Below are 17,807 nucleotides of genomic sequence, written 5' to 3'. Positions count from 1 at the left end.
ACCGGGAATTACGGGTTTTAATTTCCAGCGACCCCAAGGTTCTCCAGACCCGCCCACGGCCCCGATCAGCCCCTAATTAATTATCCCGCGCTAATTACCGCGGCCTAGAGCGCGAGGCGGCCGTGCAGGATGTCCTGGAAGGCGGCGGCGCTCAGCGGCACGTAGGAGCGGCGCGCGGCGTCGCGCAGGAACAGCCGGTCCCGCACCAGGCCCGGGTCGAAGCCCTCCTTGACCAGGTTGCTCTTGCACTGCTTGAAGGTGCCCGTCACCTCCAGCGCGGCCTGGGGACAGGGACAGCAGCCGTGGGGACAGGGACAGCGGCCGTGGTGGCATTTGGCACCCCCAAAAGGTCCCTGTCACCTCCCTGGTGGCCTGGGGACAGGGACAGCGGCCGTGGGGACAGGGACAGCGGCCGTGGTGGCATTTGGCAACCCCAGAAGGTGCCCGTCACCTCCAGCACGGCCTGGGGACAGGGACAGCGGCCGTGGGGACAGGGACAGCGGCCATGGTGGCATTTAGAAGGTGCCCGTGACCTCCAGCACAGCCTGGGGACAGGGACAGCGGCCGTGGGGACAGGGACAGTGGCCGTGGTGGCATTTAGAAGGTGCCCGTGACCTCCAGCGCAGCCTGGGGACAGGGACAGCGGCCGTGGGGACAGGGACAGCGGCCATGGTGGCATTTGGCACCCCCAGAAGGTCCCTGTCACCTCCCTGGCGGCCTGGGGACAGGGACAGTGGCCATGGTGGAATTTGGAAGGTGCCCGTCACCTCCAGCGCAGCCTGGGGACAGGGACAGCGGCCGTGGGGACAGGGACAGCGGCCGTGGTGGCACCAGGCAACCCCAGAAGGTGCCCGTCACCTCCATGGTGGCCTGGGGACAGGGACAGCGGCCATGGTGGCATTTGAGAGGTGCCCGTGACCTCCAGCGCGGCCTGGGGACAGGGACACTGGCTGTGGGGACAGGGACAGTGGCCGTGGTGGCATTTGGCAACTGCTGAAGGTCCCTGTCACCTCCCTGGAGGCCTGGGGACAGGGACAGCGGCCGTGGTGGCATTTGGCAACCCTGGGAGGTGCCCGTCACCTCCAGTGCAGCCTGGGGACAGGGACAGCAGCCGTGGGGACAGGGACAGCAGCCGTGGGGACAGGGACAGTGGCAGTGGGGACAGGGACAGTGGCCGTGGTGGCATTAGGCAACCCCAGAAGGTCCCTGTCACCTCCCTGGTGGCCATGGTGGCATTTGGAAGGTGCCCGTCACCTCCATGGTGGCCTGGGGACAGGGACAGCGGCCATGGGGACAGGGACAGTGACCATGGTGGCATTTGAGAGGTGCCCGTCACCTCCAGCGCGGCCTGGGGACAGGGACAGCGGCCGTGGGGACAGGGACAGTGACCATGGTGGCATTTGAGAGGTGCCCGTCACCTCCAGTGTGGCCTGGGGACAGGGACAGCGGCCGTGGGGACAGGGACAGCGGCCGTGGTGGCACCGAGTAACCCCCGAAGGTGCCTGTCACTTGAGCACGGCCTGGGGACAGGGACAGCGGCCATGGTGGCATTTGGCAACCCTGGGAGGTGCCCGTCACCTCCAGTGCAGCCTGGGGACAGGGACAGTGGCCGTGGGGACAGGGACAGTGGCCTGGGGACAGGGACAGTGGGCGTGGGGACAGGGACAGCGGCCGTGGTGGCACCAGGCAACCGTTGGCCGTGCCAAGGTGCCACCCAGGGAAGCGGCACTGGGGGTGTGGGGGTGGCTTTGGCCTGGGGGGACCCCCGGTGGTGCCAGGTGACCCCCGCTGGGACAGGGTGACCGTCACTGGCACCAGGTGACCATCATTGGGACAGGTGACCCCCGCTGGGACAGGGTGACCCCTGCTGGGACAGGGTGACCCTCATTGGGACAGGGTGACCCTTGTTGGGACAGGTGACCCTTGTTGGGACATGGTGACCATCATTGGCACCAGGTGACCCCCATTGGCGCCAGGTGACCCTTGTTGGGACAGGGTGACCCTTGTTGGGACATGGTGACTGCCGTTGGCACCAGGTGACCCCCATTGGCACAGGGTGACCCCCACTGGCTCCAGGTGACCATCATTGGCACCAGGTGACAATCATTGGTACCAGGTGACCCCCACTGGCACAGGGTGACCCCTGTTGGCACCAGGTGGCCCCCATTGGTGCCAGGTGACCCTTGGACAGGGTGACTGTCGTTGGCACCAGGTGACCCCCGTTGGCACCAGGTGACCCCCATTGGTGCCAGGTGGCCCTCATTGGCACAGGGTGACCCCATTGGCACAGGGTGACCCCCATTGGCTCCAGGTGACCCCTGATGGCACCAGGTGACCCCATTGGGACAGGGTGACCCCGTTGGGACAGGGTGACCCTATTGGCACAGGGTGACCCCCATTGGCTCCAGGTGACCCCTGATGGCACCAGGTGACCATCATTGGCACCAGGTGACCATCATTGGTACCAGGTGACCCCCACTGGCACCAGGTGACCCCTGATGGCACCAGGTGACCCCATTGGGACAGGGTGACCCCGTTGGCACAGAGTGGCCCCAAAGCGGGGGGACCTCAACTCCGTCATGGGAACAGCACCGTCCTCGGCACCGGGTGACACCGAGTGCCCGTGGCCAGGAACGGAGGGACGGTGCCACCAACCAGGGGGTGACTCCCCGCGCTGCCACCAGGGCACCCCCAGCGCCGTGACTGGCACGGGGTGACCGGCGCCACCGTGGGAAACTGGGGGGACACCAGCGCTGCGGCTGGAGCTGGAGGAGCCCCAAAGAGCCCCCAGACCCAAACCCTGCCATGGTTCCGTGGTGGAGCCCCAAAGAGCCCCCTGACCCAAACCCTGCCATGGTTCCGTGGTGGAGCTGGGGGAGCCCCAAAGAGCCCCCTGACCCAAACCCTGCCATGGTTCCCCTGGTGGAGCCCCAAAGAGCCCCCTGACCCAAACCCTGCCATGGTTCCGTGGTGGAGATGGAGGAGCCCCCCAAAGAGCCCCCTGACCCAAACCCTGCCATGGTTCCATGGTGGAGCCCCAAAGAGCCCCCTGACCCAAACCCTGCCATGGTTCCCCTGGTGGAGCCCCAAAGAGCCCCCTGACCCAAACCCTGCCATGGTTCCGTGGTGGAGCTGCAGGAGCCCCAAAGAGCCCCCTGACCCAAACCCTGCCATGGTTCCCCTGGTGGAGCCCCAAAGAGCCCCCTGACCCAAACCCTGCCATGGTTCCGTGGTGGAGCCCCAAAGAGCCCCCTGACCCAAACCCTGCCATGGTTCCGTGGTGGAGCTGGAGGAGCTCCAATGCCTCTTCCGACCCAAACCCTGCCATGGTTCTACCGGGCTGTGGTGGAACTGGATGAGCTCTAAAGTCCCCTCCAATCCAAACCCTGCCATGCCATGCCGAACCCCACCCTGCCATGAGCAGAACCAGAGGAGCTCCATTGCCTCTTTCAACCCAACCATTCCATGATTCCATCCTGCCATGATGGAACTGGAGGAGCTCTAACGCCTCTTCCAACCCAAACCCTTCCATGATTCCACTTGGCTGTGATGGAACTGGAGGAGCTCTTAAGTCTTCTCCAACCCAACCATTCCATGATTCCATCCTGCCACGATGGAACTGGAGGAGCTCTAACGCCTCTTCCAACCCAACCATTCCATGATTCCACCAGGCCGTGATGGAACTGGAGGAGATCCATTGCTTCTTCCAACCCAACCCTTCCATGATTCCATCCTGCCATGATGGAACTGGAGGAGATCCATTGCTTCTTCCAACCCAACCATTCCATGATTCCACCAGGCCATGATGGAACTGGAGGAGCTCCAAAGTCTTCTCCAATCCAAACCTTTCCATGATTCCATCCTGCCATGATGGAACTGGAGGAGCTCCATTGCCTCTTCCCACCCAACCATTCCATGATTCCACTTGGCCATGATGGAACTGGAGGAGCTCCATTGCCTCTTCCCACCCAACCATTCCATGATTCCACCAGGCCATGATGGAACTGGAGGAGCTCCATTGCCTCTTCCCACCCAACCATTCCATGATTCCACCAGGCCATGATGGAACTGGATGAGCTCTAACACCTCTTCCCACCCAACCTTTCCATGATTCCACCAGGCCATGGTGAAGCTGAATGAGCTCTAACGCCTCTTCCCACCCAACCATTCCATGATTCCACTTGGCTGTGATGGAACTGGAGGAGCTCCAAAGTCTTCTCCAATCCAACCATTCCATGATTCCATCCTGCCACGATGCAACTGGAGGAGCTCTAACGCCTCTTCCAACCCAACCATTCCATGATTCCACCAGGCTGTGATGGAACTGGAGGAGCTCCATTGCTTCTTCCAACCCAACCCTTCCATGATTCCATCCTGCTAGGATGGAACTGGATGAGCTCCAAAGTCTTCTCCAACCCAAACCATTCCATGATTCCATCCTGCCACGATGGAACTGGATGAGCTCTAACACCTCTTCCCACCCAACCATTCCATGGTTCCACTTGGCCATGATGGAACTGGAGGAGCTCTAACGCCTCTTCCAACCCAACCCTTCCACAGTTCCACCTGTCCATGCCTGGGCGCTGCAGTGCTGGACCCTCCCCATCCCAAGGCCAGCCCCACCACCCCGGAGCCCCCCGGAGCCCCCCGGAGCCCCCCGGAGCCCCCCTGACCTGGATGCGGATGAAGCGGGGGGCGGCGTAGGCGGGCAGCGTGTCCTGCGTGAAGGCGTAGAGTTGGTCGCCGTCGAAGGTGGCCCCGTCCTTGAGGCGCACGGCGGCCATGCCACAGCGGCCCTCGCACCCTGCCAACATCGCCTGGGGTCACCTGGGGCGCCCTCACCTCCTTGGGGTCTTCTTGAGGCCCCCTGGGCCACTGGGGGTGGGGTGTGGGGTGGCCAAACGTGTTTCGGGTGGGTTTGTCCCAGTTTTGGGGTGGTGGCGGAGGCGCGTCCCGTGCCCGGGACGACTCCGGGTGCTCCTTTTGGGTGGGTGCTCCCTGGTTTTGCCTCCATCGTGGCCACATGGCCCCAACCCAGCTCCTGACCCCCGCTTCGGGCAGCCAAGTCCCGTTGTCACCCTTTTGGGGGATCCTCGGGCCCTTGTGGATGTTAAAAGCCCCTTTTGAACCTCCTCGGGGGTGGTCTGGGGACCCCTCACCCTCCCCAAACCCCCCCCAGACCCTCATTTTGGTGGGGCTCACCCGGCACGGCCACGCCGTAGACGTTGACCTCCTGGATGAAGCTCACCAAGCCCAGCGTGGCCTCCACCTCCGTCGTGGCCACGTTCTCCCCCTTCCAGCTGGGGACGAGAAGGGACGGGGCGGTGACGGGGGGGGATTTGGGCCGGCCCCGTCCGCTCGGGCGCGCGCGCGGGAGCCTCGGGGTTACCGGAAGGTGTCCCCGACGCGGTCCTGGAAGTAGACGAAGTTCTCGCTGTCCACCACGAGCAGGTCGCCGCTGTTGAAGAAGGCGTCGCCTTTGGCCAGGACGTCCCGCAGGATCTTCTTCTCGGTCTTCCGCGAGTCGCCGGCGTAGCCGTGGAACGGGGTGTGCTTGGTGATCTTCACCACCAGCAGCCCCGTCTCGCCTGCGGGGAGGAAGAGGAGGCTCGGAGGCCGCCCAGCCCTTCCCTCGGCTTCCTCCAGGGGCTCCTGGAGGATTCCGGCGGCCGGGATGGGGGTGGCCGGGGCGGGGAGGCGGCTCGGGGGCCCTCACCGGGCCCGGTGGGGATGCAGAGGCCCCGCTCGTCGCGCACGGGCTCGTCCAGCTCCACGTTGTACCTGATGAGCTCGAAGGGAGCGAAGAGCTGCAGGGCGGGGAGAGACCCGGCTCAGAAACACGGAGGAGAGTTTCCTTCCCGTGGAAGTTTCCGGAATTTCCTTCCGCGGAGATTTCCAGGAGTTCCTTGTAGAAATTTCTGGAATCTCCTTCCCATGGAGATTTCCAGAATTTCCTTCCCATGGAACTTTCTAGAAGTTCCTTGTGGAAATTTCCAGAATTTCCTTCCCATGGAAGTTTCCAGAATTTCCTTCCTGTGGAAATTTCCAGAATTTCCTTCCCATGGAAATTTCCAGAATTTCCTTCCCGTGGCAATTTCCAGAAGTTCCTTGTGGAAATTTCCAGAATTTCCTTCCTATGGAAGTTTCTGGAATTTCCTTCCTGTGGAAATTTCCGGAATTTCCTTCCCATGGAGATTTCTGGAATTTCCTTGTGGAAATTTCCAGAATTTCCTTCCCGTGGAAATTTCCAGAATTTCCTTCCCATCGAAGTTTCTGGAATTTCCTTGTGGAAATTTCCAGAATTTCCTTCCCATGGAGATTTCCAGAATTCCCTTGTGGTAATTTCCAGAATTTCCTTCCCATGGAAGTTTCCAGAATTTCCTTCCCGTGGAAGTTTCCAGAATTTCCTTCCTGTGGAAATTTCCGGAATTTCCTTCCTGTGGAGATTTCTGGAATTTCCTTCCTGTGGAGATTTCCAGAATTTCCTTGTGGAAATTTCCAGAATTTTCTTGCCATGGAAGTTTCCAGAATTTCCTTCCCATGGAAATTTCCAGAATTTCCTTCCCATGGAACTTTCCAGAAGTTCCTGGTGGAATTTTCCAGAATTTCCTTCCCGTGGAAGTTTCCAGAATTTCCTGGTGGAAATTTCCAGAATTTCCTTCCCATGGAAATTTCCAGAATTTCCTGCCTGTCTAAATTTCAGAATTTCCTTACTGTGGAAATTTCCGGAATTTCTTTCCCATGGAAATTTCTGGAATTTCCTTCCCATTCTGAGCGTGCTCTGCTGGGATTGGTCCGTTCCAACCCACGGGAACGCCCCCAATCCCGACATCCTGGGCGTTAAAAACCATCTGGTTTTAATTGCCCTTAATTTAAAATTTTTAGCCGAAATCACTAAAATTAAACACGGTTTAAAGTTTTTTCAGTGAGGTTTGACCCGATCCATCCTAAACGCGCGTGAACTCACTGGAGGCATCTTCCAAATCCAGGAGCTGTGGGACAGCACGACGGGCAAAACGGGGGGAAAATCTGATTTTTGCAGAATTTGCTCCGTCCCAGCTTTTGCTCAAAATTTCGATTTTTGAGCTTTTGCTCCGTCCCAGCTTTTGCTCAAAAATCGGATTTTTGCAGCTTTTGCTCCACAGGTGAGTGGCGGCTGAGACGCGGCACCAAAGGGCCACCGAGATGACCAGGCCCCCGTGGACACCCCAAAACCAGACTGCGCCTCAACACTGTTGGGTCGATGTTGGCCAACCAGGCGGAGGGGACTCATTTTGGGTGTGAAAAGGGCGTTCTGGGGACTCTGCCTCGTGCGGACCGATGGGGTTGGCTTCCCCTGGAGATGTCACCGCTCGCTCCGCCACCAAGAGCTTCACCCAAGACTCAACCAAAACTTCAGCCTTTCCTCGGCTGGAACCCAACTCGAGGGCCCACCTTGGCGGCGCCGGCGGCGGCGTCCCGGCGCGATGAGGACGAGCTCACCTTGATGAACCGGTTGGCCCTGCCCACGGCGCCGACCTTGCCGGTGTAGTTGATGAAGCCGGCGTTGCCCTCGGTGGCCCCGTAGAACTCCCAGACGGCCACGGGCCCGAAGCGCCGCAGGAACTCCTTCCACACCTCCGCCCTCATGCCGTTGCCCAGCGCCATGCGCACGCCGTGCTCGCGGTCGTCGGCGCGCTGCGGGGGACACGGGGACAGGGCCACCTCGGGGCGCGACCGGAGCGTCGCGGAGCCCTCGATGGGGGGTTTGGGGCGGGCGGGGCCTCACCTTGGGCGTGTTGCACAGGTAGCGCATGAGCTCGCCCACGTACTGGATGACGGTGACGTTGTAGCGCCGGCAGTCGGGCCAGAACTGGGAGGCCGAGAACTTGGCCCGCAGGACGCAGGTGGCTCCTGGGGACACGGCGCGGGGACGGTGACCAGGGGTCTTCTGTTTTTATCCTTGTCTACATCCATCCATCATCCATCATCCATCCATCCATCATCCATCCATCCATCCATCATCCATCATCCATCCATCATCCATCATCCATCCATCATCCATCATCCATCCATCATCCATCATCCATCATCCATCCATCATCCATGATCCATGATCCATCATCCATCCATCATCCATCATCCATCCATCATCCATCCATCATCCATCATCCATCCATCATCCATCCATCATCCATCATCCATCCATCATCCATCATCCATCCATCATCCATCCATCATCCATCCATCCATCCATCATCCATCCATCATCCATCCATCCATCATCCATCCATCATCCATCCATCCATCATCCATCATCCATCATCCATCCATCATCCATCATCCATCCATCCATCATCCATCATCCATCCATCATCCATCCATCATCCATCATCCATCCATCATCCATCCATCATCCATCCATCATCCATCCATCATCCATCCATCCATCTATCATCCATCCATCATCCATCCATCATCCATCCATCATCCATCATCCATCCATCCATCATCCATCCATCATCCATCATCCATCCATCCATCATCCATCCATCATCCATCCATCCATCCATCCATCCATCCATCATCCATCCATCATCCATCATCCATCCATCCATCTATCATCCATCCATCATCCATCCATCATCCATCCATCATCCATCATCCATCCATCCATCATCCATCCATCCATCCATCATCCATCATCCATCCATCATCCATCATCCATCATCCATCATCCATCCATCATCCATCATCCATCCATCCATCATCCATCCATCATTCCTCCATCCCCCATCCATCCGTCCCGTCCGTCTGTCCATCCCTCCCGTGTTCCGGGGTGTCCGTACCCACTTCCAGGCACCCCCCGAGCCCCACCAGGAGCCCGGCCGAGTGGTAGAGCGGCAGCGTGGTGTAGACGACGTCGTCGGCCCGCAGGCCGCAGATCCGCGCCAGGCTGGCCACCATCATCAGCTTCTGCTCCGTGATCACCGCGGCCTTGGGCAGCCCTGCGGGGACAGCGCGCCGGTGGCACCGGGGGGCCTGGGGGGCCTGGGGGGTCCTGGGGGGCCTGGGGGGGTCTGGGGGTGCTGGGGGGGACAGGGGGGTCTCTGCAGCTGGGGGTCGTTGTCCCTTGTTGGAGGAACCGTGAGGAGCCACATCCACGTTCATGCGGCGAGCGATGCCCAGCCCTCCCGCGGGCACAGGGCGCACCTGGCCCAGGTGGAGCCGCCATGGGCCAGGAAGCCCCCCAGGCCCCTCCAGGCTGCCCACATGGACACAGCCAGGACACACCTGGTCCAGGTGGAGCCGCCATGGTCCAGGAAGCCCCCCAGGCCCCTCCAAGCTGCCCATGTCCATGTGTGGACACATCCAGGACACACCTGGCCCAGGTGGAGCTGCCATGGTCCAAGAAGCCCCCAGGCCCCTCCAAGCTGCCCATGTGTGGACACAGCCAGGACACACCTGGCCCAGGTGGACCCGCCGTGGTCCAGGAAGCCCCCCAGGCCCCTCCAGGCTGCCCACATGGGCACAGCCAGGACACACCTGGCCCAGGTGTATCCGTGATGGTCAGGGCTGGAGGAAGCCCCCCAAGACCCCTCCAATGCTGACCTGCGCACATGGACACATCCAGGACACACCTGGCCCAGGTGGAGCCGCCATGGTCCAGGAAGCCCCCCAGGCCCCTCCAGGCTGCCCATGTGTGGACACATCCAGGACACACCTGGCCCAGGTGGACCCGCCGTGGTCCAGGAAGCCCCCCAGGCCCCTTCAGGCTGCCCACATGGACACAGCCAGGACACACCTGGCCCAGGTGTATCCGTGATGGCCAGGGCTGGAGGAAGCCCCCCAAGACCCCTCCAATGGTGACCTGCCCACATGGACACATCCAGGACACACCTGGCCCAGGTGGAGCTGAGATGGTCAGGGCTGGAGGAAGACCTCCAAGACCCCTCCAAGCTGCCCACATGGACACAGCCAGGACACACCTGGCCCAGGTGTATCTGTGATGGCCAGGGCTGGAAGAAGCCCCCCAAGACCCCTCCAATGGTGACCTGTCCACATGGACACAGCCAGGACACACCTGGCCCAGGTGGAGCCACCATGGTCCAGGAAGCCCCCCAGGCCCCTCCAAGCTGCCCATGTCCATGTGTGGACACAGCCAGGACACACCTGGCCCAGGTGAACCTGAGATGGTCAGGGCTGGAGGAAGACCTCCAAGACCCCTCCAATGCTGACCTGTCCACATGGACACAGCCAGGACACACCTGGCCCAGGTGAACCTGCCGTGGTCCAGGAAGCCCCCCAGGCCCCTCCAGGCTGCCCACATGGACACAGCCAGGACACACCTGGCCCAGGTGGAGCTGAGATGGTCAGGGTTAGAGGAAGCCCCCCAAGACCCCTCCAAGCTGCCCATGTGTGGACACAGCCAGGACACACCTGGCCCAGGTGTAGCCGCCATGGTCCAGGAAGCCCCCCAGGCCCCTCCAAGCTGCCCATGTGTGGGCACATCCAGGACACACCTGGCCCAGGTGGAGCTGCCATGGTCCAGGAAGCCCCCCAGGCCCCTCCAAGCTGCCCACATGGGCACAGCCAGGACACACCTGGCCCAGGTGTATCCGTGATGGCCAGGGCTGGAGGAAGCCCCCCAAACCCCTCCAATGCTGACCTGCCCACATGGACACAGCCAGGACACACCTGGCCCAGGTGAACCTGAGATGGTCAGGGCTGGAGGAAGACCCCCAAGACCCCACAAATGCCAACCTGCCCACATGGACACAGCCAGGACACACCTGGCCCAGGTGGACCCGCCATGGTCCAGGAAGCCCCCCAGGCCCCTCCAATGCTGACCTGTCCACATGGACACAGCCAGGACACACCTGGCCCAGGTGTATCCGTGATGGCCAGGGCTGGAGGAAGCCCCCCAAGACCCCTCCAATGCTGACCTGTCCACATGGACACGGCCAGGACACACCTGGCCCAGGTGGAGCCATCATGGTCCAGGAAGCCCCCCAGGCCCCTCCAGGCTGCCCACATGGACACAGCCAGGACACACCTGGCCCAGGTGAACCTGCCATGGCCCAGGAAGCCCCCCCGGCCCCTCCAGGCTGCCCACATGGACACAGCCAGGACACACCTGGCCCAGGTGGAGCTGAGATGGTCAGGGTTAGAGGAAGCCCCCCAAGACCCCTCCAAGCTGCCCATGTGTGGACACAGCCAGGACACACCTGGCCCAGGTGAACCTGCCATGGCCCAGGAAGCCCCCCAGGCCCCTCCAGGCTGCCCACATGGACACAGCCAGGACACACCTGGCCCAGGTGTATCCGTGATGGCCAGGGCTGGAGGAAGCCCCCCAAGACCCCTCCAATGCTCACCGGTGGTGCCCGAGGTGTAGATGTACATGGCCTTGGAGTCGGCGGTGACGCCGGCGCGGTGCGCGGCGGGCGGCGGCTCCTCGGGCGCCTCCTCGATGGCGGGCAGCAGCGCCTCCACGCCCGGCGTGGGCGACGCCGCGCTCAGGTAGAAGACGGCGACTCCGTCGCGCCGCAGCTCGGGCAGAACCTCCTCCACGGCCTCGCGGAGCTCTGCGGGGACACGCGGGCACGGCGGTGACCCTACACGGGCACCTGGACAGGTGGGCACACCTGGTACCCCAAATGGGCACCGGGACAGGTGGGCACCCCTGTACCCCCAAATGGGCACCTGGCCAGGTGGGCACCCCCCGGTACCCCCAAATGGGCACCTGGCCAGGTGGGCACCCCCCGGTACCCCCAAATTGGCACCTGGTCAGGTGGGCACCCCCGGTACTCCCACATGGGCACCTGGCCAGGTGGGCACACCTGGTACCCCAAATTGGCACCTGGTCAGGTGGGCACACCTGTACCCGCAAATGGGCACCTGGCCAGGTGGGCACCTCAAGGGAGCCCCAATAGGCACCTGGTCAGGTGGGCACCCCCGGTACCCCCAAATGGGCACCTGGTCAGGTGGGCACACCTGGAATCCTAAAGGGGCACCTGGTCAGGTGGGCACCCCTGGTACCCCCAAATTGGCACCTGGTCAGGTGAGCGACCCCGGTACCCCCAAATGGGCACCTGGCCAGGTGGGCACCCCGGTACCCCCAAACTGGCACCTGGTCAGGTGGGCACACCTGGTACCCCTAAATGGGCACCTGGCCAGGTGGGCACCCCCGGTACTCCCACATGGGCACCTGCCCAGGTGGGCACACCTGGTACCCCAAATTGGCACCTGGTCAGGTGGGCACACCTGTACCCCCAAAACGGGCACCTGGTCAGGTGGGCACCCCTGGTACCCCCACATGGGCACCTGGCCAGGTGAGCGACCCCGGTACCCCCAAATGGGCACCTGGTCAGGTGAGCGACCCCGGTACCCCCAAATTGGCACCTGGTCAGGTGGGCACCCCCGGTACTCCCACATGGGCACCTGGCCAGGTGGGCACACCTGGTACCCCCACATGGGCACCTGGCCAGGTGGGCACCCCTGGTACCGCCAAATGGGCTCCTGGACAGGTGGGCACCCCGGTACCCCCAAACTGGCACTTGGTCAGGTGGGCACCCCTGGTACCCCCAAACTGGCACCTGGTCAGGTGGGCACACCTGGAATCCCCAATGGGCACCTGGTCAGGTGGGCACACCTGGTACCCCCAAATTGGCACCTGGCCAGGTGAGCGACCCCGGTACCCCCAAATGGGCACCTGGTCAGGTGGGCACACCTGGTACCCCCAAACTGGCACCTGGCCAGGTGGGCACCCCGGTACCCCCAAACTGGCACCTGGTCAGGTGGGCACACCTGGTACCCCCAAACTGGCACCTGGCCAGGTGGGCACACCGGCACCCCCAATGGGCACCTGGTCAGGTGGGCACACCTGGTACTCCTAAATGGGCACCTGGCCAGGTGGGCACCCCGGTACCCCCAAATTGGCACCTGGCCAGGTGGGCACCTCAAGGGAGCCCCAATGGGCACCTGGCCAGGTGGGCACACCTGGAATCCCAAACGGGTGCCTGGTCAGGTGGGCACACCTGGAATGCGTGGGTGGGTGAAGGATCCCAGGTGGGCACCCCAAGGTACCCCCAAATGGGCACCTGGCCAGGTGGGCACCAGACCCACCCCAAATGTGAGCCCTGGGGCTGTGGGCACCCCAAAAACCCCGAGGGGCACCCTGAGCACCCCAAAGGGCTCCCTGACCCCCTGAGCACCCCAAAAACGCCGAGGGGCACCCTGAGCACCCCAAAGGGCTCCCTGACCCCCCAGACACCCCAAAAACGCCGAGGGGCACCCTGAGCACCCCAAACCTGCCCAAGGGGGGCTCTGAGCACCCCAAAAGGGGCTCCCTGACCCCCCAGACACCCCCAGACCCTCAGCACCCCAAAAGGGGGTCCTGTGACCCCCCCAGACCCCGAGCACCCCAAAAGGGGGTCCTGTGATCCCCCGGACACCCCCAGACCCTGAGCACCCCAAAACGGGGTCCCTGATCCCCTGGACACCCCCCCAGACCTCCTAAGCACCCCAAAAGGGGGTCCCTGATCCCCCAGACCCTGACACCCCAAAAGAGGGTCCTGTGCCCCCCCAGACCCTGAGCACCCCAAAAGGGGGTCCCGTGCCCCCCCAGACCCCGAGCACCCCAAAAGGGTGTCCTGTGACACCCCCAGACCCCGAGCACCCCAAAAGGGTGTCCTGTGACACCCCCAGACCCCGAGCACCCCAAAAGGGTGTCCTGTGACACCCCCAGACCCCGAGCACCCCAAAAGGGGGTCCCTGATCCCCCAGACCCTGACACCCCAAAAGGGGGTCCCGTGCCCCCCCAGACCCCGAGCACCCCAAAAGGGTGTCCTGTGACACCCCCAGACCCCGAGCACCCCAAAAGGGGGTCCCGTGCCCCCCCAGACCCCGAGCACCCCAAAAGGGGGTCCCTGATCCCCTGGACACCCCCCCAGACCCCGAGCACCCCAAAAGGGGGTCCTGTGACACCCCCAGACCCCGAGCACCCCAAAAGGGGGTCCCGTGCCCCCCCAGACCCCGAGCACCCCAAAAGGGGGTCCCTGATCCCCTGGACACCCCCCCAGACCCCGAGCACCCCAAAAGGGGGTCCCCTTCCTCCAGGCCCCTCAGTGACCCTGAACGGCATCACCCCAAAGGGAGCCCCGATCCCACGGGAGCACCTGGGGGGGACACACAGGGACAGGGACACACACAGGGACACAGGGACAGGGACACACACAGGGACACACACAGGGACAGGGACACAGGGACAGGGACACACAGTGACACGCACAGAGGAACAGGGACACACACAGGGACAGGGACACAGGGACACACAGGGACAGGGACACAGGGACACACAGGGACAGGGACACACACAGGGACACACAGGGACACAGGGACAGGGACACACAGTGACACACACAGGGACACGCACACAGTGACACACACAGGGACAGGGACACAGGGACAGGGACACACACAGGGACAGGGACACACACAGGGACAGGGACACAGGGACAGTGACACACAGTGACACGCACAGAGGGACAGGGACACACACAGGGACAGGGACACAGGGACAGTGACACACAGTGACACGCACAGAGGGACAGGGACACACACGGGGACAGGGACACACACAGGGACACAGGGACACACACGGGGACAGTGACACACACAGGGACACACACACAGGGACACACACACAGGGATGCACACAGGGACAGGGACACAGGGACAGTGACACGCACAGGGACAGGGACACACACAGGGACACACACACAGGGACACACGGGGACACACACACACACAGGGACAGGGACAGAGACACAAGGACACACACAGGGACACACGCAGGGACACACACAGGGACAGGGACACACACGGGGACAGAGACACACACAGTGACACACACAGTGACATACGAGGACACACACACAGGGACACACAGGGACACAGACAGTGACACACACAGGGACAGTGACAAAAAGAGGAAGGGACAGCGGCACAAAGAGGAAGGGACAGCCATGTCTTGTGACACACAGTGACACACACAGGGACAGTGACACACAGGGACACACGCAGGGACAGGGACACTCACGGGGACACACGGGGACACACTCAGGGACACACACACAGGGACAGGGACACAGGGACAGTGACACACACACAGTGACACACACAGTGACAGTGACACACAGGGACACACGCAGGGACAGGGACACGCACGGGGACACACAGGGACACACTCAGGGACACACACACAGGGACAGGGACACAGGGACAGTGACACACACACAGTGACACACACAGTGACAGTGACACACGTGCAAACCCCCCCACCCCACGTGCACTCACCAGGGCTGGCCAGCACCACAGTGGCCTTGGTGGCCACAAACCCCTCATGTCCCCAAACCCCCCCAGACACCGCGCTGTCCCCTCTCACTGGGGTTGGCACCAACCACGGTGGCCTTGGTGGCCCCAAACCCCCCCTGAACACCCCGTTGTCCCCTCTCACCAGGGCTGGCCAGCATCACGGTGGCCTTGGTGGCCCCAAACCCCCTGAACGCCCCGTTGTCCCCTCTCACCGGGGTTGGCACCGACCATGGTGGCCTTGGTGGCCACAAACCCCCCTGAACACCCCGTTGTCCCCTCTCACCAGGGCTGGCCAGCACCACGGTGGCCTTGGTGGCCCCAAACCCCCCTGAACACCACACTGTCCCCTCTCACTGGGGCTGGCACCAACCACGGTGGCCTTGGTGGCCACAACCCCCCCCGAATGCCACGTTGTCCCCTCTCACCAGGGCTGGCACCAATCACGGTGGCCTTGGTGGCCCTAAACCCCCCCTGAACACCGCGCTGTCCCCTCTCACCAGGGCTGGCCAGCATCACGGTGGCCTTGGTGGCCACAACCCCCCCCGAATGCCACGTTGTCCCCTCTCACTGTGGCTGGCCAGCACCACGGTGGCCTTGGTGGCCCCAAACCCCCCCGAACGCTGCGCTGTCCCCTCTCACTGGGGTTGGCACCAACCACGGTGGCCTTGGTGGCCCCAAACCCCCCCTGAACACCCCATTGTCCCCTCTCACTGGGGCTGGCACCGACCATGGTGACCTTGGTGGCCACAAACCCCCCCTGAATGCCCCGTTGTCCCCTCTCACCAGGGCTGGCCAGCATCACGGTGGCCTTGGTGGCCACAAACCCCCCCGAACACCGCGCTGTCCCCTCTCACCAGGGCTGGCACCAATCACGGTGGCCTTGGTGGCCACAAACCCCCCTGAACGCCGCGCTGTCCCCTCTCACCGGGGTTGGCACCGACCATGGTGACCTTGGTGGCCCCAAACCCCCCCGAACGCCGCGCTGTCCCCTCTCACTGGGGTTGGCACCGACCACGGTGTCCTTGGTGGCCACAAACCCCCCCTGAACGCCGCGTTGTCCCCTCTCACCAGGGCTGGCCAACATCACGGTGGCCTTGGTGGCCACAAACCCCCCCTGAACACCCCGTTGTCCCCTCTCACCAGGGCTGGCCAGCACCACGGTGGCCTTGGTGGCCACAAACCCCCCCGAACGCCGCGCTGTCCCCTCTCACCAGGGCTGGCCAGCATCACGGTGGCCTTGGTGGCCCCAAACCCCCCCGAACACCGTGCTGTCCCCTCTCACCAGGGCTGGCCAGCACCACGGTGGCCTTGGTGGCCACAAACCCCCCTGCACGCCCCGTTGTCCCCTCTCACCGGGGTTGGCCAGCATCACGGTGGCCTTGGTGGCCACAAACCCCCCTGAACACCGCGCTGTCCCCTCTCACCAGGGCTGGCCAGCATCACGGTGGCCTGGGCCGCGTCCAGCGCGTGCCGCAGCGCCCGTCCCCTGACGTTGCAGTTGAGGCAAGCCATGGGGCAACCCAACTTGGCCAACGCCAGCCACGTCCACAGGTAGGCCGGCTCATTGGGCAGGAAGACGGCCACGGCGCGGCCGCCGCGCAGCCCCAGCCGCCGCGACAGCGCCCAGGCGGCGCGGTTGCTGCGGCGCTCCACGTCCTCGAAGGTGTACACCTGGTCCTGGAAGAGCAGCAGCGGCCGGCGCGGCCGGAGCCGGGCGTGACGCCGGAACACGTCCAGCAGCGTGGTGGCCGGCCGGCCGGCCAGGCGCCGGCGGCACCGCAGCGAGGACCGCGCCATGGTGACGAAGAACGCCAGGTCCTGCCGCAGGAACGGCGCCCACCGGGCCGCGGCCAGCGGCACCAGGACCAGCAGCGCGGCCGCCAGGGCCGCCAGGGCCGGCAGCACCGCCATGGCCACCAGCGCGCCGGGGCCGGTGGCCAAGGTCCGCCGGGCGACCTTTGGGCCGTGGTGGCGGCGGCGGCGCCGGGGTCCGGAGGTCGCCGCTCTCCGGTTCGCGCTCGGCGTTTGCTTTCCTTCCTTCTCTCCGGTTGTTTTCTTCCCTTTGGCCTTCCCCGCCCCCGGGAGCGGCTCCGTGGGCGGCAGCTGCCGCGGCCCGGTGCCTCTGCCTGCCTGCCTGCCTGTCTGTCTGTCTGTCCTGCTCTCCAGCTGTCCTGCTGTCCGGCCTGTGTCCGGCTATCCGGGCTCTATCACCTCTGCTGTCCGTCTGTCTGGCCTCTGTCCGACCATCCATCCTCTGCCTGCCCTGCTGTCCGTCTGTCCGGCCTCTGCCTGGCCTCTGCCGGCCTGGCTGTCCGTCTGTCCAGCCGTCTGGCCTCTGTCCGGCCACCCAGCATGTGCCACCACGGCTGTCCCTCTGTCCGGCCTCTGCCAGCCTGGCTGTCCGTCCGTCCGGCCGTGAATCCTCTGCCGGCCGGCTGTCCATCTGGGACACC

The 17,807-nt window shown here is 63.4% G+C and overlaps 1 protein-coding gene across 1 annotated transcript; it reads right to left on the bottom strand.

Moving 5' to 3' along the window:
- LOC119696731 (very long-chain acyl-CoA synthetase-like) lies at positions 1-17,265 on the bottom strand. Its single transcript, XM_038126546.1, has 10 exons — positions 16,779-17,265; positions 11,355-11,564; positions 8,829-8,987; positions 7,769-7,893; positions 7,483-7,677; positions 5,717-5,807; positions 5,390-5,588; positions 5,203-5,300; positions 4,674-4,804; positions 1-281 (listed from the first exon to the last, which is right to left on the bottom strand). The coding sequence occupies exons 1-10, from the start codon at positions 17,263-17,265 to the stop codon at positions 105-107; spliced, it is 1,872 nt and encodes a 623-aa protein (XP_037982474.1). The 3' UTR covers positions 1-104.
- Between the last annotated feature and the right edge of the window lie 542 nt (positions 17,266-17,807).

This window comes from Motacilla alba, unplaced genomic scaffold, assembly GCF_015832195.1.
Source record: "Motacilla alba alba isolate MOTALB_02 unplaced genomic scaffold, Motacilla_alba_V1.0_pri HiC_scaffold_35, whole genome shotgun sequence".
Lineage (NCBI taxonomy): Eukaryota > Metazoa > Chordata > Aves > Passeriformes > Motacillidae > Motacilla > Motacilla alba.
The sequence above is the reverse complement of the archived record's forward strand: the minus strand, read 5'-3'. Positions and strand labels throughout refer to the sequence as shown.

Excerpts from the sequence above, each read along its gene's own strand:
- LOC119696731 (XM_038126546.1), bottom strand. The coding sequence starts at position 17,265 with ATGGCGGTGCTGCCGGCCCTGGCGGCCCTGGCGGCCGCGCTGCTGGTC. Across the intron at positions 11,565-16,778 it reads CGTGATGCTGGCCAGCCCTG|AGCTCCGCGAGGCCGTGGAG; the intron begins GTGAGAGGGGAC and ends GTGTCCCCGCAG. Across the intron at positions 5,808-7,482 it reads GGGCCAACCGGTTCATCAAG|CTCTTCGCTCCCTTCGAGCT; the intron begins GTGAGCTCGTCC and ends CCCGCCCTGCAG.